General features: G+C 37.6%; 3 protein-coding genes across 6 annotated transcripts; 2 read left to right on the top strand and 1 right to left on the bottom strand.

The window, feature by feature from the left end:
• The first annotated feature begins 944 nt into the window (after positions 1–944).
• Positions 945–13,697, top strand: LOC306989002 (elastase-1-like). Of its 2 annotated transcripts, none has more exons than XM_079594265.1 (8): positions 945–1,004; positions 1,158–1,249; positions 1,634–1,734; positions 2,547–2,672; positions 5,491–5,627; positions 5,723–5,865; positions 5,954–6,103; positions 6,239–6,351. In XM_079594265.1, the coding sequence occupies exons 1-8, from the start codon at positions 965–967 to the stop codon at positions 6,248–6,250; spliced, it is 801 nt and encodes a 266-aa protein (XP_079450391.1). In that variant the 5' UTR covers positions 945–964; the 3' UTR covers positions 6,251–6,351. The 2 variants fall into 2 exon arrangements, with proteins under 2 accessions (XP_079450391.1, XP_079450392.1); XM_079594266.1 differs by lacking the exon at positions 6,239–6,351 and adding an exon at positions 13,589–13,697 and having other exon boundaries at positions 956–1,004.
• LOC306989001 (elastase-1-like) lies at positions 8,555–13,722 on the top strand. Of its 3 annotated transcripts, none has more exons than XM_079594263.1 (9): positions 8,555–8,838; positions 8,970–9,842; positions 9,994–10,085; positions 11,125–11,225; positions 11,866–11,991; positions 12,840–12,976; positions 13,072–13,214; positions 13,303–13,452; positions 13,589–13,722. In XM_079594263.1, exons 2-9 carry the CDS (start codon positions 9,803–9,805, stop codon positions 13,598–13,600), a joined length of 801 nt encoding a protein of 266 aa, XP_079450389.1. In that variant the 5' UTR covers positions 8,555–8,838; positions 8,970–9,802; the 3' UTR covers positions 13,601–13,722. The 3 variants fall into 3 exon arrangements, with proteins under 3 accessions (XP_079450389.1, XP_079450388.1, XP_079450390.1); XM_079594264.1 differs by having other exon boundaries at positions 8,564–8,838; positions 9,727–9,842; XM_079594262.1 differs by having other exon boundaries at positions 8,555–9,842.
• A 1,679-nt stretch (positions 13,723–15,401) lies between these two features.
• LOC306988650 (uncharacterized protein) lies at positions 15,402–22,216 on the bottom strand. Its single transcript, XM_079593746.1, has 9 exons — positions 22,065–22,216; positions 20,970–21,293; positions 20,546–20,866; positions 20,339–20,458; positions 19,411–19,722; positions 18,159–19,266; positions 17,763–18,050; positions 16,568–16,873; positions 15,402–15,957 (listed from the first exon to the last, which is right to left on the bottom strand). The coding sequence occupies exons 1-6, from the start codon at positions 22,195–22,197 to the stop codon at positions 19,178–19,180; spliced, it is 1,299 nt and encodes a 432-aa protein (XP_079449872.1). The 5' UTR covers positions 22,198–22,216; the 3' UTR covers positions 15,402–15,957; positions 16,568–16,873; positions 17,763–18,050; positions 18,159–19,177.
• Between the last annotated feature and the right edge of the window lie 2,671 nt (positions 22,217–24,887).

Below are 24,887 nucleotides of genomic sequence, written 5' to 3'. Positions count from 1 at the left end.
ACACTCCCGACGATTCACAAAAGAACAGATCCGTCAGCATATATTAAGAGTACTATAGTTTATTAAAACTAGTTCACTTAAACAGCTTATTTAGATCTTATTAATTATTTAAACAGTTCCAAGCTACATGATAAAAATGTCTAGTACATAAAATGGCAATAAAATATATAAAAATACACAAAATTATAGAAAATAATAATTATTTTTTATAAATATTTTATAATTTTTACTTGTTTTAATGTACTTTATATACATAAATAAATAGTTGACGTGAAATACTTTCATTTGCAAGTTCTGTAGTGTGACGTGCTGCATCTAAAACTATACAAACTAAACGGCTAAAACAACTTTAAACAGCATTTTTATAATTCTTTAATAACTATTATGCGTGCAGTGTTTATATTTGCATTTAGTAGGTTTGTTTTTGTATATATTTGGAATTTCATACTTTTAAAAACGTACTTAAAATATACACGTTCCTAATAGGTTCACATAAATATTACATTAATATCCTGATGTTAACAAAAATATATAAATACATTTGAATTAACTTAACAAACATTAATTTATAATAAAAATATAAAAACATGAATAATTATATTAATGAATGTAATAAATTACATCTAATATCTATTTTTGATTAATTTAAATAATACATGACATGTAGCATATTAAACCATGCATAAACTGTATATCAGGTGCAAAAGTGAGATATCTGTCAGATGCTGGGATGTTAACTCAAAGCTAATGCAGGTCAAGCCTTTGTGCCAAACTAGATAAACACGTTTATTCTGCAAGCAACTGGAACATTGGCCTTGGCATTGGTGATATCTGTGGGATTCACACACCTGTGGGCATCAGCCATGAGTAAACACCTATTTTGTACAGCGCTGTGAACTTCTGTGGGCATATATATAGACGATGGAACAGTTCAGAGTGCAGAAAGACCAGACGGACTGCAGACATGCTGAGGATCTTGTTGTTGAGTGTGCTGGCCGCCCTGGGTAAGACGCCTCTCTCTTTCTGTTGAGAAAACCACTAAATCACTTCAATTTTACCAAGTTAACAAATGCGAATGTATTCAGCTCAGTCTATATGGGCTCAAACAACAAAAATACTACACTCCTAGTATGTCTAAGTGTGTTTTTTGTGTCCAGCGCTGGCTGAGCCCAGATACATGGAGGATCAGACCATTGAGGAGCGGGTTGTGGGTGGAGAGGTGGCAAGACCCAACTCCTGGCCCTGGCAGGTATGACATTTTTAACATTAGCTCAATACAAATCCTTTTAAATCTCAATAAATAAGCTATTTTTGGTGGTTTTCCACAACTAAATGGACATGGTTATACCACCAAGGTGGTCAAGCTATTTTTCAAAATATGGTAAAGGTTTGTTGGTGTCCCACTAACAAGATCAACCAAGATTGTGGTCTAGAAAGCAGGTTGACCTCGGCACCACCAATGGCCATACATTTACAGCTTTATACCTAGTAAAACTTTAAGCTGGTTTTAACTGGATTTTCCAACATCAATAAAGTCCAATCGGCCCGTTAAGTTTAAAAAATACCACTCATATTGAAATTCATAATCCTTTCATATTTTCAAATTCTAACTAAATCACTGTCTCTTCCTCAGATCTCTCTCCAGTACCTGTCCGGCGGCAGCTACGCTCACACCTGTGGTGGGACTCTAATCAAAAGGAATTGGGTGATGACCGCTGCCCACTGCGTTGACACGTAATTAATCCATGTTTCTTTGTGTATAAATGTTGAAACAAGAGATCTGATAAACTGAGACAGGTCACATGATGAGTATGAATCTAAAGGAGTTTGAGGTCTCTGCTAAACAAATTTGTGGCCGTTTTCAAACCGGTGGGTGTTTCTAAATCATGGAATGAAAACGATACGCTTTACTTGACCCAACCCCTAAACCCTGTTACTGTGACGTGGGCAAATCAGGTAACGTGGTCGAAAACACCCCTCCATTATGGCCTTGTCCACCTCCCATTACTGTCCTGCAGAGACCTGTTGACCTTATTCAGAGCAGCGCCATGACAGGTATAAAAGCAAGGCTGTGAGCCATAGACCGCGTTCAGCATCCCCTGCAAAAAGATGTATAAAGCTCCTAGATCATTTATCATTTTCCACAGCTTATGTTGTCCAGAGATTTTTTTTCTTTTAAAGATATTTTTGCAGTGTTCATCAGCAGAACAATCCAAAAACACATTAAATAACAGTACAACCCACTGACTGAAAGATGGCGCTGCTGTGAATAAGGTCTATACTTGATCTGAAGCGAGCCTCATAGGACTGGCGCAGTTCGCCCTCTGGCGGCAGATGTAATACACTTTCAATGTGTTTACAAAACATTTTTGATGGTTCTCGTATGGATTCAGACAGCTGTGTATTAACCACCAAAACTCTTCTAATGTTGTCAATTCTTCGCATTTAATCAGAACCCACACTGACAAGTCAATGGACATTTCATGCCTTTAAGACGGCGTCAATTAAAAAGTGTTCATTTGTTTCTGAACTTGTTTTCTGTGCAGCTCGAGAACTTGGCGTATTGTCCTGGGCGACCACGACATCTACAACCACGAGTCTCGCGAGCAGTACATGACCGTCAGTCAAGTCATCATCCACCCCAACTGGAACAGAAACAATGTGGCTTCTGGGTGCGTATATAACATACAACACAATATGTAGGCCTATACACAACTATATCTACAAATACACGTATAACTTTTAACACAACAAACTAGACTACATCGATTATACAACGAAACACAAACAACAATACTATATTAAAGTAAATAGGCTACCTTTAATGTACGACTGTCTCGACCATTTAACGTTCGCCGCACACTCCACTGTGTTGATAATTCTTCTCAGCTTTCTGAAATGGTTGATTGTGATTGGTCAACCGCAGCATTTAGCTGTCACAGATTTACTATTAATAACTGTCACCTGTTCACTCATAGCAACGTTGTATATTATTTTGCTGATTTTTGGCGCTTTTTTCGTATCTTGTATCACTCCGCTAGCGCTAACAAGCGACACTTGAATAATAGTTTTGTAGCCAAAATACCATTAAAGGGCTTTAGTAGTATAAGTAAAACTATATTATTGCAGAGTTTTTCATTTTTTTTTAGCGGAAGACTTAAAGATAATAGACTCAAACTCAGATCAATATTTCATGTTCTACAATTAGGGTTCAGTCAGACCACCTTCTCTATTTAGTATTTATTTATTTGTGGTTATACTTTATTTGGTAACACTTAATTTTACAGTGTCCTTGTTACATATGTTACATGTACTTACATAGTAATCGCAGTAAATTATGCATAATTACATGCAAACAACCCTAAACCAAACCCCAATCCTACCCTAACTCTATAGTAAGTACATGTAGTTAATTATTATTACTCAGTACTAAAATATATAATTACACTGTAACAGTAGCCGCGTTTCCATTACAGATTTGCGCAAATGTTTTGCGCTATTGTCTAAATATCGATAAAAAACTATTGCGAAATGACGGCGTTTCCATTACCCGATGTTATGCAACTAAAACGTCCTTTTTTCTCTCGCGATAAGTCATTCCAAAAATCACGGCAACGGACGTTGGTTTATATAATCTCACAGCCACCGCATTAGACATCATTATTATTAATGGAAGGAGACGTACGTGTTATCCAAGCATGGCAGGGAAAGACCCTTATAATGCGAACGATAGCCTAAGGAGTTTCTGGGTGTTTCGCCCTCATTTCTGCTCTGAGGTTTTGATTGTGGCATTTCTTTGAAGTTTAGAATCCAGTATTCCTATAGACTAATTATTGTTTCTTTTATGAATTTAATAAAGAACTCTGTCTCATATTCCAAACGATCCATGTAGGCTGCTTTTGTGTCCATTCGTTTTTCCTTTTTAAACCCGTAATTGAAAAACGAAAAATGAACGGTTGTCTTTTTAAAACGCAAAGTTGAACACCAAAATTTTAATTTAAACTGGCTACACCAACTGCTGCGCAAAAAAGTAAATATCGACGAATTGTCAGATTTTTGTTTAATGACTTTCCCCCCCTTTATTAAACATGTAAAATATTCACTAATTAATATGGAAAACATGTTGATTTTACTGGTTTTCTGAAGCCAAATTAGAATCTGGAATTGACATTTCCCCGCAGTGCTGAATGAGAAGAGCTAAAAACATCACCATCTCCGCTGTTAAGCAGATGCGCTTTTAGAAAGAAATGCACCTTTCATACGTAGCCTATTACTTGATCAGAACAAAATTTATTAGCTTTCGATTCGAATTTGTTCGTTTTAAAGTGGACATTTCAAGCTTTAGCCTATAGGCTATATTTTGTTTCTGTTCTCGCGCTCCAGTTCACGGAGATCATGAAAACGCGCATGATTGTTTTATGTTATTTTACAAAAGCACAACGTTTTCTTGTTATCGTTTACACAAATAAAAGTAGTTACAAATAATGTATTATTATTTTCTGTATGACCAGAAATTATAGAGTTTATTAAGTTGTTTCACTCTAAAATGCAAGTGTTCGCGCGCGCGCCTCCGTGCCATGTAGTGCGCGCTCCACACAAACCCTGGATATGCGTCAAAATCTTGTGTTTATTTGTGATAATCTCAGCCCTGTATTATTATTGTCTAACCCGTATTATGAATGACATTTGACGAATTGCTTTGTTCCTTTTTTGGATAAAAGCGTCTTCTAAATATGTAGCCTATAGCCTAAATGTTATAATAATGATGATAATTATTATTATTTGCTTACACGGACCCCAAACACACCACGTCTTCTACGTCAGGTGACCGTAAATGCGCAAAAACTGTTTCCATTGCAGTTTTGCGAAATATTCCTTTTTCGAATTGCGTGAAAAACCTCCTCATGCGAGCGTAAAAACTTTTTTGCGATAAACGAGAGTTTTTGCGAAATTGACGTGTTTCCATTGAGCGTATTTTCAATTCGCAATTTCAATTTGCGCAATTTGAAGGGTAATGGAAACGCGGCTAATGACACCTTAAAATAAAGTGTAACCCATTATTTTAAGGTGATGTAGTTATGTTGTACTTACTCAAACAAGCAATAACTTACTATAGAGTTATGGTTAGGGTTTGGTTTATGCTTAGTTACTTGTGATTATGCATAGTTTGCTGTCATTAGTTGTACATAAAAATAACATAACGTGCCTACATCACCTTAAAATGAAGTGTTCATAATCATATTATCAACAATTATGCATTTAACTTTAATGCTGCACATGCAACTACTGTACATCTGCAATTACACATAATATCAAAGCAGCATAGAGACTACTGAGTTTTTGACGTAAGTTTCATACATGACTACCTGGACTTACATCATCGACACAACATCCATGATGGTATTAAAGATCTTCTAAAGTTATAGCGCCCCCTAGTATGAGAAATGAAATGCGCCTTGTAGAGGGTGATGTGTGTTCTTTGTTTTTCAGATATGATATCGCTCTTATGCGTCTGTCCTCTGATGCCTCTCTGAACACGTACGTGCAGCTGGCCAGCCTTCCACCCTCTGGACAGGTTCTGCCCCACAACAACAACTGTTACATCACCGGCTGGGGCCGCACTCAGAGTCAGTTTCACTTCAGATAGCTTTGACGTTGGCTGAAATCATTTGCATGTATTGATTCCTGATTCCTTCCTCTCATGGATGCGATCTTCATTTAGCTGGTGGGTCACTCTCCGCTCAGCTAAAACAGGCCTACCTGCCCGTGGTGGCCCACAGTACCTGCTCTCGTAGCGACTGGTGGGGAAGCACCGTGAAGAACACCATGGTGTGCGCTGGTGGCGGCAGCTTGTCTGGATGCCAGGTGAGAAAGACTGGCTGGCAAACAGATCATGAAGTGCTTCATACTGCAGTAAAATGTCTAATTTCGTCTCTTGTTGTGTCGTTTTAAGGGTGACTCTGGCGGCCCTCTGAACTGTCAGGTCAGCGGTCAGTACGTCGTCCATGGCGTGACCAGCTTTGTGTCATCATCGGGTTGTAATGCCTACCAGAAGCCAACAGTCTTCACTCGTGTGTCGGCCTACAGCAGCTGGATTAGTGGAGTAAGTGCAATTATATCATCATTATAATACAACTACATAAGGAACTAACAATCAATCAATCAATCAATGTCATTACTGTATCTCATAATACTCTGTTTTCATTTCATATTTCTTGTGCCATTTTGTTCATTTCAGATCATTGGATAAGTGGAAAAACTGAGAAGAGTAAAGAAAAACATCCTCCATTTATCAGCTTTTAACTTCTGCAATAACAAACATTATTTACAATAAACTTAACATCTAATCTTTGGCTGCTTTTGAATCATTTTAAAGATGTGTGTCCTCGTTTATGTCACGTACTGCTCTGAGACACGAAGGTTGAGGATCCAAATGCAGTTTTATTGAACAGAGGGTAATCCAAAAACGTAATCCAGAAAACAGGCAAGATGTCAAAAACACCGGGCAATCAGTCCAAACAATAACAGGGGCACAGGGGCACAGGGGCACAGGGGCACAGGGGCACAGGGGCACAGGGGCACAGGGGCACAGGGGCACAGGGGCACAGGGGCACAGGGGCACAGGCAAAAAGGAAAATCCAAGGACAGGCAGAGATCAAAACCAATAACACGGGAATAACAGACATAACGCTCAGAATTGCAGTACAAGCACTAAACAAGACTTCGCAGAGGATGAATGTGAAAACCAGGCTATTATAAGTTGAGTTAAACAAGGTTGAGACACAGAGGAATGTGATAGTGGATGATAGTTTGAACTAAGGATTATGGGGAATGGAGTCTGTGGATGTGTGGTATTGTCCGTGGTGGAGTACTCTCTGATGATAATCCCACTGGTGATCGTTACAGTTTGATCCAGTTATTTTAAAGTGGAACTTTAAATTGTTCATAGGTAATGGTCCCGACAGATTAACCCAGACCTTGTGGTCATTGGAATGTTTTTTTTTGTTTTTTTTAACCAATACAATTTTATGTTTTTATAATATGGTCACTGATTGGTCCATGATAAACCAATAACAATGAGAATATGGTGTCCCTTGTAGTGTAATGTAAACAAATCTAATTCAAATTAATGAGTTCAAATTTTGTTTTATTTTTTTGTATAATTTTTACATTTAAGAAGATCAAATATCAAGTAGTTAAATTTTTTTTTTTTTTTTTTGCTCAGTGGTTAAAAAAAGGTCTGTAGGAGATAACAGCATTTTGGTGAAATTTCGTGGGCAAACAGGTCCATTGTCAATATTAACAAACAATGGTTATGTTGACTGCACCTTAAAGTGAATTAATTGACTTATTTTATTGAATTAAACTTTTTTAATCTTAACTTAGTTCAACTTAGTTTTTACTATCTTTCTAGAACAGACTTCAAGCTTTACAAACAGATATTAAGATATGAATACCAGCAGTATATATCTTATATGAACATTTATTAATTGAACAGATAATTTTACACAGTCTAATATAAAACACACAATAACAAATACAGTACATTATATGTGGTCCATACACTAACAAGTTAAGGACTGTAGTAAAATAAATTCATAAATATAATATAAAAAATATATAGATTAACCAGTTGAACCAAGTTCAGTTATGATCACATGTTTTTGTTCACAAGCACCAAATTAAAATAATTAAAAAAATCTCTAAAATTGTTTACATAGTGTCATAAAAAATGTGCAAAAATTCAGTTATATTTCAATTAAGCTTTTACCCTCCTGCTCATTCCGGCTGTCTGTATTTCTTTCTCTCTCTGTAAGAAAACAAAGAATATGTGAAAAAGGTTGATGTCACAGCTACTGTATATTAAGTGTCAATGTGCAACCAATAACAATGTTTAAACTCCAAGCATTTCTACTGATCAAAAGAACACTCAAAATAATACAGTGTTGAGTGTCAAACCATAAAGAATTGAGAACATTAAAGGAAAATTTTGAAAATTAACTCGAGACTTAGCCTACTTATATTTATCTCTACATATAAAGCTGAGGAATGATAAAGTATTTTATAACAAAAATTGCTACATACTTTAACTTTAAACTTTAATAAACTTTAATTAACTTTTCAGACTTTAATAAACTGCAATATGTTGATTTCAGAGCGTCTGTACACAGATCACCAAAGTATTGTCTAAGCAGATGTAGAAGGTCTCTTTTACTTCCTCTTCAGAGTCTAAAGTAGGGGCATAGGCGCTCACAACTGTTGCCATCTGATTGTTGGCAAGCACCAGACGGATTGTCATGAGACGCTCACGAAGACACTCAATTGTCCTTCGTCTGCTGGGTTTCAGAGAGAGCGGCTAGGTTAATCTGGCATCTACTCTAGCGATGATTACAGTTCTCCTCTCCGGTCTATCACTGGTTGCACTATCCACCAGTGTTCGCACATTCCAGGCTCCAAAGTTCATAGTTTTGTGCTTCTGACCGGAAATGGTGGTCCCTCTGGACACGATAATCCAGTCGGGAGGTTTAAGGCAGGCTATTTTTAGGGCTTTCCCACGTGGGGTGAGCAGAGTGGATCCTAAAGAGGGCTGCTCAGTCGTGGGTACAGCTGCCGAAGGGATCTTTCTGCCTTGTTCCAAGAGCCCAGCGACTGAGTCTAGCACTCGCTTCCAGATCTCACAATCCTGGCCCCATCGCCACTTCTGGCCGCCATAGGACTTAAACTGGGATTTTAGTGTGGATTCCCACCACTGCCATGGGTGGGCCTACCAGGAGGATAGCTCCAGACAGCATTGCTCTTGGGATCACAGGACCACACAAGCCTCTCCACCACGACAAGGTAGCAATACCCCAGAGAGGATCATCATTTGTAATGATCTCTTCAGTCCCTCTTTTAATTTCAGCGATGAGAGCGTCTATATCTCCAAACAGCCACAGTATCTGATCGTTTTTTCTGTTTTTCATTATCAGTCTCGGGGGTAACATCATCTCCCTCCAGCGCTGACACTTTCTTCACTTCATGTCACAGTAACACAGAAATAAGTAGATTATAACAAGAGATTCAGTAAAGCTACAATGGACAAAGAGATAGAGAGTATCTGTATTTACAGATGATGACATGCACCTTAATTATGTGATACTATACTGTAACATATTAAAACAAAACAATAGGTTTTAACAAATACAACATTTATACTATTCATGTACATTATTTATGATTCTGTGAAGTAATGTCCTGCATAATATTGGATAAATTGAGGACAAATTACAATTATATAGGGTAACATTCAGTGTTAACTATTAAAATTCTTCCTTTTTTTAGTAAATCTGTAGTTTTTAGTGCTTAAACTTAATCTTATTCCATTAATTAAATTGAAAAATATGAATTCATAATAATATACCAACATGAATAATTATATTAATGAATACAAATAAAATTTAATGAATTAACTCTAATTAAATGTCTATTTTTGATTAATTAAAAAATATACATGACATGTAGAAATGCACATTAAATCATGCATAAACTGTATATCAGGTGCAAAAGTGAGATACTGTGAGATGCTGAGATGTTAACTCAAAGCGAATGCAGGTCAAGCCTTTGTGCCAAACTAGATAAACACGTTTATTCTGCAACCAACTGGAACATTGGCCTTGGCATTGGTGATATCTGTGGGATTCACACACCTGTGGGCATCAGCCATGAGTAAACACCTGTTCTGTACAGCGCTGTGAACTTCTGTGGGCATATATATAGACGATGGAACAGTTCAGAGTGCAGAAAGACCAGACGGACTGCAAACATGCTGAGGATCTTGTTGTTGAGTGTGCTGGCCGCCCTGGGTAAGACCTTTCTCTTTCTGTTGAGAAAACCACTAAATCACTTAGATTTTACCAAGTTAACAAATGCGAATGTATTCAGCTCAGTCTATATGGGCTCAAACTACAAAAGGACTACACTCCTAGTATGTCTAAGTGTGTTTTTTGTGTCCAGCGCTGGCTGAGCCCAGATACATGGAGGATCAGACCATTGAGGAGCGGGTTGTGGGTGGAGAGGTGGCAAGACCCAACTCCTGGCCCTGGCAGGTATGACATTTTTAACATTAGCTCAATACAAATCCTTTTAAATCTCAATAAATAAGCTTTTTTTTTGTGGTTTTCAAATGGACATGGTTATACCAGCTTAAAGGAGATAATTTACTCAAATTTACTCACCCCGATGTCATCCAAGATATGCATGTCTTTCTTTTTTTTTCAGTCGAAAAGAAATTAAGGTTTTTGAGGAAAATATTCCAGGATTTTTCTCCATTTAATGGACTTCAATGGCAACCATCTATCCCAATGTTCAAAGAAGCTTCAAATGTCCATCTCAATGCAGCTTCAAATGCTCGACACAATCCCAGTCGAGAAATAAGGGTATTTTCCAGCGAAACGATTGGTAATTTCCGATATATATATATATATATATATATATATATATATATATATATATACTTTTTAACCACAATTGCCCGTCTTGTACCATCTCTGAGATGTACTGTACCACGTATTACGTCGTCACGTTGGAAAGGTCCCGGAAAATAAATAATTTAATAAATAATTAAAACAAAGATGTGGACTATTTTGAAGCTGGAGAAGAAAATGAGATGGCATATTGAACATTGGGATAGATGGTTGCCATTGGAGTCCATTAAATGGAGAAAAATCCTGGAATGTTTTCCTAAAAATATATAATTTATTTTCAACTGAAGAAAGAAAGTCATGGATATCTTGGATGACATGGGGGTGAGTAAATTATCAACACTTTTATTTTTAAAGTGAACAAATCCTATAAGGTGGTTAAGCTATTTTTCTAAATCTGGTAAAGGTTTGTTGGTGTCCCACTAAAAAGATCAACCAAGATGGTGGTCTACAAGCAGGTTGACCTTGGCAACACAATAATGGCCATACATGTATAGCTTTATACCTAGTAAAACTTGAAGCTGGTTATAACTGGATTTTCCAACATCAAAAAAGTCCAATCGACCCGTTAAGTTTAAAAAAATACCACTCATATTGAAATTCATAATCCTTTCATATTTTCAAATTCTAACTAAATACAATTCGAACTAAATCTCTTCCTCAGATCTCTCTCCAGTACCTGTCCGGTGGCAGCTACTATCACACCTGTGGCGGGACTCTGATCAGAAGGAATTGGGTGATGACCGCTGCCCACTGCGTTGACACGTAATGGATACACATTTTTTTTTTTTTTTAATCTAAATGGTTGAAACAAAAGAAACATCTGTTAAACTGAGACTTGACCTTATTCAGAGCAGCGCCATGACAGGTACAAAAGCGAGGCTGTGAGCCATAGACCGTGTTTTCAATGGCATCCGCTAAAAAAGATGTATTAAACTCAATTTTCCACAGCTCATGTTGTGAGATATTTTTACAAAATATATTTTTGCAGTGTTTAATCAGCAGAACAGTCCAAAAACAGATTAAATAACAGTACAACCCACTGACTGAAGAGATCATGTCTATTCCTCACAGCCTCACTTTCATTCCCGTTAAAAATCAAACATGGCGCTGCTGTGAATAAGGTCTATAGGCCTACTTGATCTGTTTAGGACTGGCGCAGTTCACCCTCTGGCGGCAGATGTAATTCACTTTAAATGTGTTTGCAAAACATTTTTGGTTGTACTCATACAATGGATTCAGACAGCTGTGTATTAACCATAAAAACACTTCACATTTTTTAAATTTTTCGCATTTATTCAGAACCTACACTGACAAGTCAATGGAAAATTTGTGCCTTTAAGAAGGCGTCAATAAAAAAGTGTGTTGTTCTTTACCTATGTGTTTCTGACCGTGTTTCCTGCAGCTCGAGAACTTGGCGTATTGTCCTGGGCGACCACGACATCTACAACCAGGAGGGTCGCGAGCAGTACATGACCGTCAGTCAAGTCATCATCCACCCCAACTGGAACAGCAACAGTGTGGCTTCTGGGTGAGTATAACATACAACACATACACGACTGTGGTGATAGTTATACACAATATCTATGTATACAATTACACGTATAACTTTTAACACAACAAACTCGACTGTATCGATTATACAACGAAACACAAACAACAATAATGTTGCCAAGCCAATTACACATATCCTACGCGAGTAACGCGAATGTAAAAAGTAAATAGCTTTATTGTAATTTATCAGCCATTTAATGTAAGGAGCACAGCTGTATTGATAATTATTCGAAGCTCTCTGAAATGCTCGATTATGATTGGTCAACGGCATCATTTAGCTGTCACAGGTCCTTGTTACATAGGCCTATGCTACATGTACTTACCATTACATGCAAATAACCCTCAACTAAACCCCAATCCTATAGTAAGTAGGGTACATGTAGTTAATTAATATTACTCAGTACTTAAATGTATGATTACACTGTAACAATAACACCTTCAAATAAAGTGTGAACCTTTATTTTAAGGTGATGTAGTTACATTGCTTACTCAAACAAGTATACTAACTACTTACGGTTAGGGTTTGGTTTAGGCTTGGTTACTTGTAATTGTGCATAATTTACTGTTTATACTATCGTAGTAATATAAAGTACATGTAGTAGGCTTACTACGATAGTCGGTGTTACCGGTGTTACACGGTGTTCAATAATATCGAAGCAGCATAGAGAATCTACTGAGTTTTTGACATAAGTTTCATGCATGACTACCTGGACTTACATCATCAACACAACATGATCATATTAAAGATCTTCTAAAGTTATAGCGCCCCCTAGTATGAGAAATTAAATGCGCCTTGTAGTTTGTGATGTGTTCTTTGTTTTTCAGATATGATATCGCTCTTATGCGTCTGTCCTCTGATGCCTCTCTGAACACGTACGTGCAACTGGCCAGCCTTCCACCCTCTGGACAGGTTCTGCCCCACAACAACAACTGTTACATCACCGGCTGGGGCCGCACTCAGAGTCAGTTTCACTTCAGATAGCTTTGACGTTAGATGAAATCATTTGAATGCACTCATTCCTGACTCCTTCCTCTCATGGATGTGCTCTTCATTTAGCTGGTGGGTCACTCTCCGCTCAGCTGAAACAGGCCTACCTGCCCGTGGTGGACCAAAGTACATGCTCTCGTAGCGACTGGTGGGGAAGCACCGTGAAGAACACCATGGTGTGCGCTGGTGGCGGCAGCTTGTCTGGATGCCAGGTGAGAAAGACTGGCTGGCAAACAGATCATGAAGTGCTTCATACTGCAGTACAATGTCTAATTTTGTCTCCTGTTGTGTTGTTTTTAGGGTGACTCTGGCGGTCCTCTGAACTGTCAGGTCAGCGGTCAGTACGTCGTCCATGGTGTGACCAGCTTTGTGTCATCATCGGGTTGTAATGCCTACCAGAAGCCCACAGTCTTCACTCGTGTGTCTGCATACAGCAGCTGGATTAGTGGAGTAAGTGCAATTATATCATCATTATAATACAACTTTACATAAGGAACTAACAATCAATCAATCAATCATCTCATGACTGTGTCTCATAATACTCTGTTTTCATTTCATATTTCTTGTGCCTTTTTGTACATTTCAGATCATTGGATAAGTGGAAAAACTGAGAAGATGAAAGAAAAACATCCTCCATTTATCAGCTTTTAACATCTGCAATAACAAACAATATTTACAATAAAATGGACATCTAATCTTGGGCTGCTTTTGAATCATTTTAAAGCTACACTTTGTAATTTTTTAAGTTGATTCTTAGCAAAAAACACTTTGTTCTTTCAAAATTTTATGTGCTCATTAATGTATAATTACTTCTACCAACTAATCAAGTATTCTCGTAAGCGTAGAATCTGCCATTCATAATACATACGGGTGAGCTGTAGGGGGAGGAAGCATAGACAGTATATAAACTGAACACAGCGACCCCATAGGTTTCAACAGAGAAAAGTGAAGTCAATTAGAAGCACTCACTTCCTGATGGCTGGGCGAACTGCGCAGCCTCAAACTGAGCTTGACGACGTAGATGTGACGTGAGCAAACTGTCTGACAGCTGTCAGTCTTCTAGTGGCTGTGCCGAGAGAAATCTGAATCATTCCCTTCCGAATCTCGCAGAGACGGAGAGCGTGAGCATTAGCTGTCCGAGCTAGCAGCAGGAGCAACTTTATCACTCTCTATGGGCTTCTCCCTTGACTTTATCGGACTTTATGCCTCCACGTCCCCCCGATTGCCTGCGAGCTTCTCCGCCGGTCTATACGGTAATTTCTCGACTTGTGCGACATAGTCGCGTGGTTATGATGCAATCGTTAGCCTATTTCTACAAAAACTGCTTCTACGGGGCCATAGCGTAAGATACAAGGTAATGGAGCCTTTTATACATTTTCGTGTTTCTTTAGAAATAAACAATGGACAAACGGTGTCTTTAAACGCCTCAGATGTATAGTTATTCGCTGTCAAAGTGACGCCAAAATGAATGGGAGTCAATGGAATGCTAACAGCAGTTAATCAGCGCTAATCAATGGCGGCGCCCAGGGAAGCTTCAATGTCTTCCGGAACACTGCCCCCCTGGGAGGAAGCCATGTTGCGCCTCCATCTTGAAAATACATTAGCCAAAGAGGGACATACCTGGAAATTCAAACTTCGCCTTTCACGCTTGTACACTCAGTGGCACCATGACGAATGCGAGGGGGAGATTACTCGCGACTGCCGGCAGATTTGAAATAATACTGCCACCGTAGGAGCTAAAACGCCCTTGGAGTGGGAAGGGCTAGAAAGTAATATTTAGATGGTAGTCATATACAATTTCACCGCTAGATGGGAGTAATTCCTACACAATGTAGCTTTAAAGATGTGTGTCCTTGTTTAATCCAGTTTGATCAAAAACTTTAAATTTAGTAGAGCACTTAACTAATTTAAGTTTTTTTAAGTGTAAAATTTAAATTGTTTATAGGTAATGGTCTTGACATATTAACCCTTTCAGACCATGTGGTCATTGGAAACAAATTTATTTTTTATAATATAATGCCTGGTCACTGATTGGTCCCCGAGAAACCAATAACAATGAAAATATGCTGTCCATCCTAGTGGAAAAATCTATTAATGAGTCTGCAAAAATGTTTTTTAGATTAATTTTTACATTTAAGGAGAGCAAATATCAAGTAGGTAAAAAAGTGGTTAAAAAAAAAAGGTCTGTAGGGAATAATAACATTTTGGTGAAATTTCGTGGGCAAAAAAAATCCATTAGGGACAAACAATGGTGATGTTTACAGCATCTTAAGGTGAATTAATTGACTATTTTATTTAATTAAACTAGAGAATATTTTAGTTTTTACTATCTTTACAGAACAGACCTCATCAGATTATGGTTTACAAACTGATATTAAGATATGAATACCAGCAATATATATATCTTATACAATCTTTTTATTAATTGAACAGAATTTTATACAAATGCCTTGGAAATGAGAATTAAAAAATAAAAATAAAGTGTAATACAAAAAGCCAGACCATTAAAAAAAAAAAAAAAACAGACAGGGAATAAACCTCGAAGCAGACTCACTCATTAGCCCCTCATTCATATTAAAATGTATAACTTTACCAATTATAAATCATTGTCCAATGACAAGAGTCAGGCAGATTTCAGCCAATACAACACATAGCACAAACAGTTATAAATCACTGCTATACAGTACATATAAGGTCCATACACTAACAAGTTAAGGACTGTAGTAAAATGAATTCATAAATATACAACAAAAAATATATAGATTAACGAACTAAGTTCAGTTTTGATCACATTTGTTATGTTCACAAGCACCTAATTACAATAATAGTCAATTATAAATTCTCTAAAATTGTTTGCATAGGCTAATGTCAAACAAAATGTGCAAAAATTCTGTTATATTTATATTAGGCGTATCCCCTCTTGCTCATCCCCACTGTCTGTATTTCTCTCTCTCTCTGTAAGAAAACAAAGAATACTGGTTAAAATGGTTGATGTCACAGCCACTTTAGTGTCAATGTTAAGCCAATAACCATGTTTAAAAAACAAGCATTCTTACCTGATCAAAAACACTCAAAATAATACAGTGTTGTGTGCCAAACAGTAAAGAATTGAGAAAATTAAAGGACAATTTAGAAAATTAAATCTTGCCATTGTAAAGTAGTCAACTCAAGGTAAGCTTGTTGAGAACCCAAATGCAGTTTATTACAAAAACGTGATCAAACTGAAAACAAAAGCATGGCATGAACTCAAAAATGTTACGCTTACCAAACAGTGTTACCAGGGAACAATACTTGACAAAGACACATGGCAAAAATGAGGGCTTAAATACTCAAGGACTAATGACTATATGGGACACCTGAACAATGAAACAATGGGCCAATGACAGCATGACACATCAGACAAGGGAACACATGGCAGGATCACATGACTAACAGGGAATCACATGACAAAGACATGAAACATGACTGACATGAAACAAAACCAAAACAAGACGTGACAGCAATATGTTCATTTCAGAGCATCTGTACACAGAACCATAATAGAAAAGATCACTATGTTACTCACCATGCACTGTAACTTTATATCTCTTGTATTTAGTCTCTCGACTGCTGATGATCAGTAGTTTATAGACTCCGGCATGTTCAGTTGTGCTGTTGCTTATGATCAGAGATCCAGTTTGATGATCCAGATACAATATGTTTTTAAATTTCCCTTTATCACCATAATATGTACAGGCACTTTTATTAGTTTCTCTTTTAGCCACGAGTCTGTCTTCAGCTCCAAACAGCCACAGAATCAGATCATCATCTTGTATTTCAGTTTCGTTGTGTAGCGTGACCGAATCTCCCTCCATCGCTGACACAGTCTTCTCTTTATTTTGTCGCAGCACCAGATAAAAGAGAAACACATGGACATTAAAACAGGTGATCTGACCTCATTGCCACGGTAACATCGAAACCAACTGGCTGATTAATTACGAGGTGAAGAGGAACATTTTATTCAAATTTGTGATGGATTTCTGTGTTCCACATAAATGATCTACAGTAAATTCTAAACAGGTTTGGATTTAGAACGACATTTCAATTATTAAACCCGAACGATCAAAACCAGTGTTTCTAGAATAAAAAATAATATATATATGTTCTAGGAATGTTTTGCTAATATTTCCAAACCCTCATCTTTCCCTCATAATTGAGTGATCATCAGAGTGGTCCAAGACCTTAGGACTTTTGTCGCATTTTTTTCTTTTCACAAGCTTCCTGTGTAAACTGTTACCGCCTCTTTCCTGCGTTTAAAAGTCTGATGTTTGAGTAAAGAAGGGCAAAGACGGTGAAAACATGGCCTGTCGATCATCTTCTAGTAGTGGACTTTATTTTCTTATATTCCTTGCTTTATCCACCAAATTAAAATATAGCCCAAATATCTTCACAATTTCAGTCTTTTCAACACACTCATGACAATTTGTAACTATTTTATGGTTTCGGCAAATTGGTGGCTAATTCATATAAATACACACAATATAATTTGTACGCTTTTCTACAATCTGCTTAAGATATGGGGTTATGGGTGGACCTTCATGCTTACGTTTTTGTATGATTTGCACTGTACGAATTCATACAAAAGTGCTACTTAACAAAGTTACGTTTTCCCAGAAGATCAGGTTTGTCTTTTTCAGTTGTTTGTGTCTTTAACTATTAATAATCTGTGTTAAGAGCATTAAAAGCATCAAAACAGCGCTAAATCTGATTGCGTTACTCACCGTGGGCGATCACCATGAATCTCTTGCATGTGATCTTTTTGCCGCTGCTGATTTGTAGTGTATAAACGTCTGAATGTGCTCTGCTGATATTCCTGATGGTCAGATCTCCAGTTCGCTGGTTTAACTGTAATCTGTCTCTGAATCTCCCATCCGGACCTTTGTAGAAAAAGGCCTGATTGGCTCCGTTGAGTTCAGCTATGAACGTTTCTTTGTCGCTAAACTTCCACAGTATCCGGTCATCATTCTTCAGTTCGGAAACACCAGTTTGTAGAGTCACAGAATCTCCAACTGTATATTTCAGCGTATTCATTGCCACAGCGAGATAAACATAGAAGAAATATTTGAATGTGAATGTAAACCACACTATCAATACTGTGATTATCTTGAGCTACTCACGCCAAACAAGAACGTTGAATTTCTTGTATGAAGCTTTATTGCTGCTCTTCATCTGTACTTCGTAAACTCCAGAGTCGCTGCTTTTGGTGTTTGTGATGGTGAGGTCTCCAGTTCGACTGTCCAGCTCCAGTCTGTCTTTGAATCTCTCGTCGTCAACAGCGTAGACGCTGCTCTCATTGGTTTGCCCATCAACTTTGGCTATGAGGGCGTTTTTAGGTTCAAACTTCCACAGAATCAGATCGTCTCTCTGTATTTCAGCAATGCCAGTCTGCAGATGGATGGACTCTCCCTCCGTGAATTTTGGGCCCAATCCCAATTCTACCCCTTTCCCCTTCGTCTACCCCTAACCCTTCGCCTTCCCCTTCCCCTTGACCCTTGAAACAGAGTGGCAAGGCGTAGGGGTGAAAATATTCCCCTAAGAAATGGGACACCACTACTACTCCGTTACACGTCATTATACGTCGTCGCCTACGTCACAGGAGATGCGCCGATGTTTATCACAAACTTCCAAGATGCACAGGACTTGTTTTCTGTGGTGTTGTATTAACACGTTGGAGGTACAGACCTATGTTTGTCCTATTTTGACCTATTTATTTATTTACTGTGTAAAACTGTGTGAAATACGACATTGTGTGGCGTTCATGTGCGTTCAACTCATAAATACGATCTTTACGAGATGACTTGAACGCACCAATAGCTTGTGTGCTTTGTTCGGGGGAGAAGAGATTTTTTTACAAACGTTTCTTTGAAGGAACTGACCGTAAATATGAACACAAGATTGAATGTAACATAAAGCAAATCATTATTTGTCGTTAAAATACTTATTAAAGTCAACAATTCTTACATTTATGGTCTAATTTTTTGCTTGGGCAGCCATTTTGCGTCTGTAGCCGGTGTATGCAGTGACACTTCTCATACCCCTTCATTTGAAGTGTGGTCCCGAAAAATCTTCGTTTGAAGGGCTATCTGGCCCTTCCCCCTAGCCCTTCCCCTCCAACCAAAAGAGAATCGAGACAGCCCTACCCCTCCACGTGCACGAGCAAAACAGAGGGGAAGGGGTAAGTGAAGGGGTAAGGGGTAGAATTGGGATTGGCCCTTAGTGTGTCCACTTCATTGCATAAAGAAATAGAAACAAAGCATGTTGATATGTGCAGATGAACAACTCAAAACCCACTTTAGACCTCAATGAAGTCTCAAATGAATAAATGAATAGGACAACACTGTAGGTATTTGAAGTATTTCACCCACACACCTCGTACAATAACCTTGAATCTCTTGGTTTTGGCGGCTCTGCTGCCGGTGATCTGCATCTGATAATCTCCAGAGATTCGGATCCTGATGTCGCTGATGGTCAGATCTCCGGTCTGCTGGTCCAGCTGCAGTTTGTCGCTGAACCGCTCGTCGTCGGCGTACGAAATGTTGCCGGCCTTTTTGTGTATTTGAGCGATGACCATGTCTTGCGGTCCAAATGTCCAGAGTACTTCATCCTCTCTCTGGATTTCAGTTGCACCGGTTTTCAGCGTGACAGCATTTCCCTCCGTCACTGAAACTTTTTTTTTCTTTTCTGTCTCAAACACCAAGATATCAAATGTTCTAACAGATGTTTCATTGTTTAAGTCAAAATAGATTTTTTTTTTAATGAATAAACCACTGTAAATGAAGTCCCATCATAAATAATAGCTTTGCTCCAAAACAGTGAGCTGTAAAATGCATTTGTAATGAAGAGTAACAAGAAACAGATCTTCTCTCAGATGTTGGTTTTAAATTTGATTCAAAAGTGTTGTTCACTGACACCGTTTTTTTCTGACTCTCAACATCATGGAAATTTAAAAAAAATAAAAATTCACAGCAAAAATCTGCACAATCTTCTCTTAGTGAGCTGCCTAAATAAGGAGCATTTTAAAGTGCATTCATAATGAAGGGATGATCTTTTTTTGTTGGTTTTTCAATTCATTTTAAAACTAAAGTAACTTTTCAACTTCCTGTATCTTTAGTGGGAACAATAATTTCAGACTGCTTTACAGCTACAGTCAATTCCTGTTTTTCTTAAGATCACCCACTGTATAATTTGTTAAAGATACAGTATTGCTAAATTGAAGAAAACATAGTTAAGCAAATACAATTCACTTTTAAACTCTTATATGGGGTTATTTCTTTTATTAGCTGTAGATAAAGATTACCTTTCCGTTTAGAGTATCTGAACATGTAGTAAATCACAGCCAGAGCTACAGCCACACACAGCAGGAGAAAAACACAGATCAGCACAACATAACCAGCGGACAAACCTGGATCTGGAAGGGCTGAAGAGAGAAAGTCATTAGTGTAAGTACATTTCTTGTGCGGTTTGAGGGAAATGCTCATTTGACATGATTAAACATTATACTTACCAACAAAAACATTGAATCTCTTATATAAGGTCTCTTTACTGTTGGAGATCTGTAGTTGATAAACACCAGCGTCTGCGGTTCTGAGGTCTCTGATGGTGAGATATCCCGTCTGGTCTTCCAGGTGTAGTCTCTCTCTGTATCTCTCATCAGGACTGTATGTGATCTCATGAATCTTTATGTTCATTTCAGCGACAGGAGTGTCTGGATTCGTAGGTCCAAACGTCCACCGTATTAGATCATGTTTCTGTGAATCAGTAACACCAGTGTGTAGAGTCACAGAATCTCCTTCTCTCCTGTTTTCCAACCCTGCAAAAATCACATCTGGAGAACAAACAGGAACAGTTATGCGATGCATAGAGCATTTTAAAAGTAAAACATATAGGCCTAAGCTATATAAATCAATAGATCTATCTGAGCTACTCACCATGGACAGTGACACTGAATGTATTGACCAAGGTCTCAGTGCTGATGATCTTTATATAATAATCTCCGGAGTGTTTGGTTCTGATGTCACTGATGGTCAGAGATCCAGTCTTATTGTCCAGCTGCAGTCTGTCCTCGAATCTCCCATCATCAACATCGTATAATGAGACTGTCTGAGTTGTTCCCTCGATTTTAGCGATAATGGAGTTTTGAGATCCATTCATCCACATCAACAAATATATTTTCTGTATTTCAGTGACATTCGACTGCAGAATGATGGAATCTCCCTCTATCACTGACATTTTTGCTGTCTCCACAAACACACCTGAGAAATAAACAAAATATAGCTGAAAGTTTTCAATATCAGAAACAGTACTTTTAAATATAAAGGTTCCAAAAGGAGGGGTTTCTCAGCAGTGCCATAGAAGAGCCATCCTGGTTCTTCAAAGAACCTTTCAGTGATCAGTTCTTAAAAAGATGTTATTCATAGTGTAAATTAATATTTTAATTATGTAAATAACCTTCAATGGAAAGGTTCTGTGTGAGTTGGTTCTTCATGGATATTTAAATCTTAACGAATATTAGTATCCTATTAGAACAGCCAACTATTACTACAGAATACACTGAATAGGCCTACTATATAATTAAATATCATCATAAAATGAAAATAGATCTTGTCATTGTGGAATTTGTCCCCGAATGATTGCGCAATATTTGCATAACAAAATAGAAGCAGAGTGAACCGTATGAAGGCTATGAATGAATGAATGAATGAATGAATGAATATATCTTTGACCAATTTAAGATGAGTTTATCATTATGTTGATAACATCTATAACTGTTTGTGTGGAAATCGAACGCCAAAAGCCCACGACCGACGACCCGCCCATGTATTATTGTAGAACAGACAAAATCAATGATTTAGCTTTTCTTACTATTCTTCGTAAATTATTTTTCTCGCATGAAAATGGTCCGATTCATCAACATTACAGCGACTGTGAAATTCGTATTTTTCCGAATCTGTTGTAGCCTAATGTAACAGTTTGCGTATAAGAAAAGAATGTGAAACCGAAAGAATAACGAACCGATGACTTACCGTGTAAAAATAATGCGAAATAAGAGAGCAATACCAGTTTCTTCATATTGTTTTTGAATCCTAGATCATAAGTAACATGACTCGACTTGATGAGGTGATCGATCCGTGGCGTTTCTGTCGTGACTCGTGTCATAAACGAGCAAAACACGATCGACAGTGACCGTCACGGATGGCAGAAAGTGTTGACTGCTGAGGAATTTTGAACAGATGGGCTGGTTATCACAAAACAACAAATGTTCGCTCATGAATATAATTTAGGTTATGCACAAATGTTATTTTACTGTTTTACTGTAATGCTAATTTTCAAGTCAAAAACAGAAACGTAATATTTTATGTAGGCTATCATAACCAATATGCGGTTGGTTTCCAATCTCTATGAATTCTGTCTTGTAGTTTCTGTCATTGTACCTATGCATGAGGGCAGAGGAAGGCAAAACCTGATCACAGATCAGTATCTATTTTCCATTTAACTTGAGCGTTCAATATGAAATCAGCATAAGACGAAGAAAGTTTATCCATGACCTGTTAATGTGTTTTAAAAAGATTTGAATTGGAACTAATAGGATTTCAGTTAGTAGGCTAAATGTGTTGTTATATGACAATATGGACTAAAAGTTTGAAAGGTAGCCTCACATTTTAAGTTCAGTAGCCTACTTCTATACTTGACAATAATGTATCAAAATTAAAATAAGATAGGCTACAAGGCATTGAAAATATACAGTTGACAACAAAAAAAAGGCTATTGTTTGATTTACACTGTAAAATGCTCTTACACATTAGGCTTATGACTTTACCGCTAAACGAGGAACTGCATCTCATCTCGGCAAGAAACAGTTTCAGAGTTCATTTCAAATAAGTCGTTGCCTTTTAGACTCGTGTAGGGTTATTAGAGCAGGTTGCAAGTTCTTGAAGAAAATGCATCACACATTTGTTTTTTTCTGTCTGTGGATATTGTACTTAGCTGGTATGGGTGTAAATATTTGTTTTTTTTAGTTACTGTTTTAGTAAAGCGGCATCAGTTGTGATCTTTTCCTATACGCTTGTTCTCCAGGTGTGTTTGGTGTAGACCGGTGAAACAGAGACAGTGTCAGTGATGGAGGGAGAATCTGTCACTCACACACTGATGTTCCTGAAACACAGAGACATGTGATAGTCTGGACGTTTGGACCTCAAGACACTCACATTGCTAAAATCAACAGAGTGCACAATGAGACCTTTCACGATGGTGCCGATGAGAGATTCAGAGATAGACTCAAGCTGGACTATCAGACTGGATCTCTGACCCTCACAAACATCAGCACAGAACACGCTGGACTTTAGAAAATCGAAATCGTTGTTGAAAACAAGGTCTCGATCAAGAATTTCATTGTCACCGTCTATGGTAAGCAGAGCATTTTACTGTATGCTCATTTTATTTGCCTCTTGCCATTTTCTTATTTCAAGTAGGATTATTAAATTATCATAATATAGAATATTTTAAGATATGGGGTAAAATATGGGCTAGTGGGTAAGTTGAGCCACCAATTAAACTGAAGGGAACTGTGCAAAAGATGATTTGCCATGGATAAGGCATTGATGCATTGCTTTCTGTAAAGATGCTTTGAATAAAATGAAAACGAAAATTACTTGATTACAAAAACTTTTTGTAAAAATGTTTTATCCGATTCCGAATAAAACAAAGATACAATATAACACAAAGGTTTTGTGAGTGACCGCAAAGTTTCTCAGGGGAATGCAAAACGTTTGCAAGAGAATGCAAAAGCGCTGAAATATTATGCCTCCCATCTCCTATTTTTCCCATCATCACCATGTCCCTTTTAAGGCCTCCGTACTTTGTCCTTGACATGTCATCTATATGGCAAATCTTCCAGTTGGTCCGTTATTGTGGTATTGCCTATAATCTACATTCCTAAATGTCATTTAAAATCAGACCTATCTGTGGGTGGTTGTTTTTCATGTCAAAGTCAAACTTTTCTCTTTTTTTAATTCTCAGTCCAGAATGAAAGCTTCAACTGATGAAGGGTGAATCAAAGAGTTTTTACTAGACTTAACCATAATGTGAGGAAAATTTAAAAAATTGCTTTCGATGAGGAAGTTCACAATGCAAAACTCACTTCTCTGTTCAAATTGTGGTTCAAATATGGGAAGTAAATCTGTGTCCCATTTCTCCTCGAAAAAAAGGTGCACCTTCTAAGCTCATTTTACAACTAGGCCTATATTTAACAGTTGCGACTTTACTTCTAATACTTAAAATTGTGACTTTATACCGTTTTTCACAATTATGACTTCATATCTCACAATTGCGACTTTATTTCTCTGACGTGTGATTTTTTTTTTGCATTTGCTCCTTTTTTTTTCTTATAATTCTTCGTTTATAAACTGTAACAATAAAACACTGGCAAACAAAAAAGCCTTCACACTGTTCTGACTTTATTTCCGTGTCTCTTTATTTTCTTGTGTTATTCAGCTCCTGTCATCACCAGATACTGTGCACAAAATCCTTCATCATCCAGCTCAAAATGTTCACTGCTGTGTTCAGTGTTGAATGTGAGTGATGTGACTCCTGGTACAAAGAAAACAGTGTATTGTCCAGTATCAGTGTGTGTGATCTCAGCAGCAGCATCTCTTTACATCTGGATGTGGAATATCAGAATAAAAACACATACAGCTGTGTGCTGAACAATCCCATCAGAAATCAATCTCAACATCTGGACATCAGAGGACTCTACCAGATGCGTTCAGGTATGACATTTGTGATATGATGGGGTGAACTATCCCTTTAAGTACAATTGTCACTCCTCTTTTGAGCGCTTTAATCTCATT

Source organism: Phoxinus phoxinus (assembly GCF_949152265.1).
Source record: "Phoxinus phoxinus genome assembly, chromosome: 20".
Classification (NCBI taxonomy): Eukaryota; Metazoa; Chordata; class Actinopteri; order Cypriniformes; family Leuciscidae; genus Phoxinus; species Phoxinus phoxinus.
This window is presented reverse-complemented; position numbering and strand designations above follow the sequence as displayed.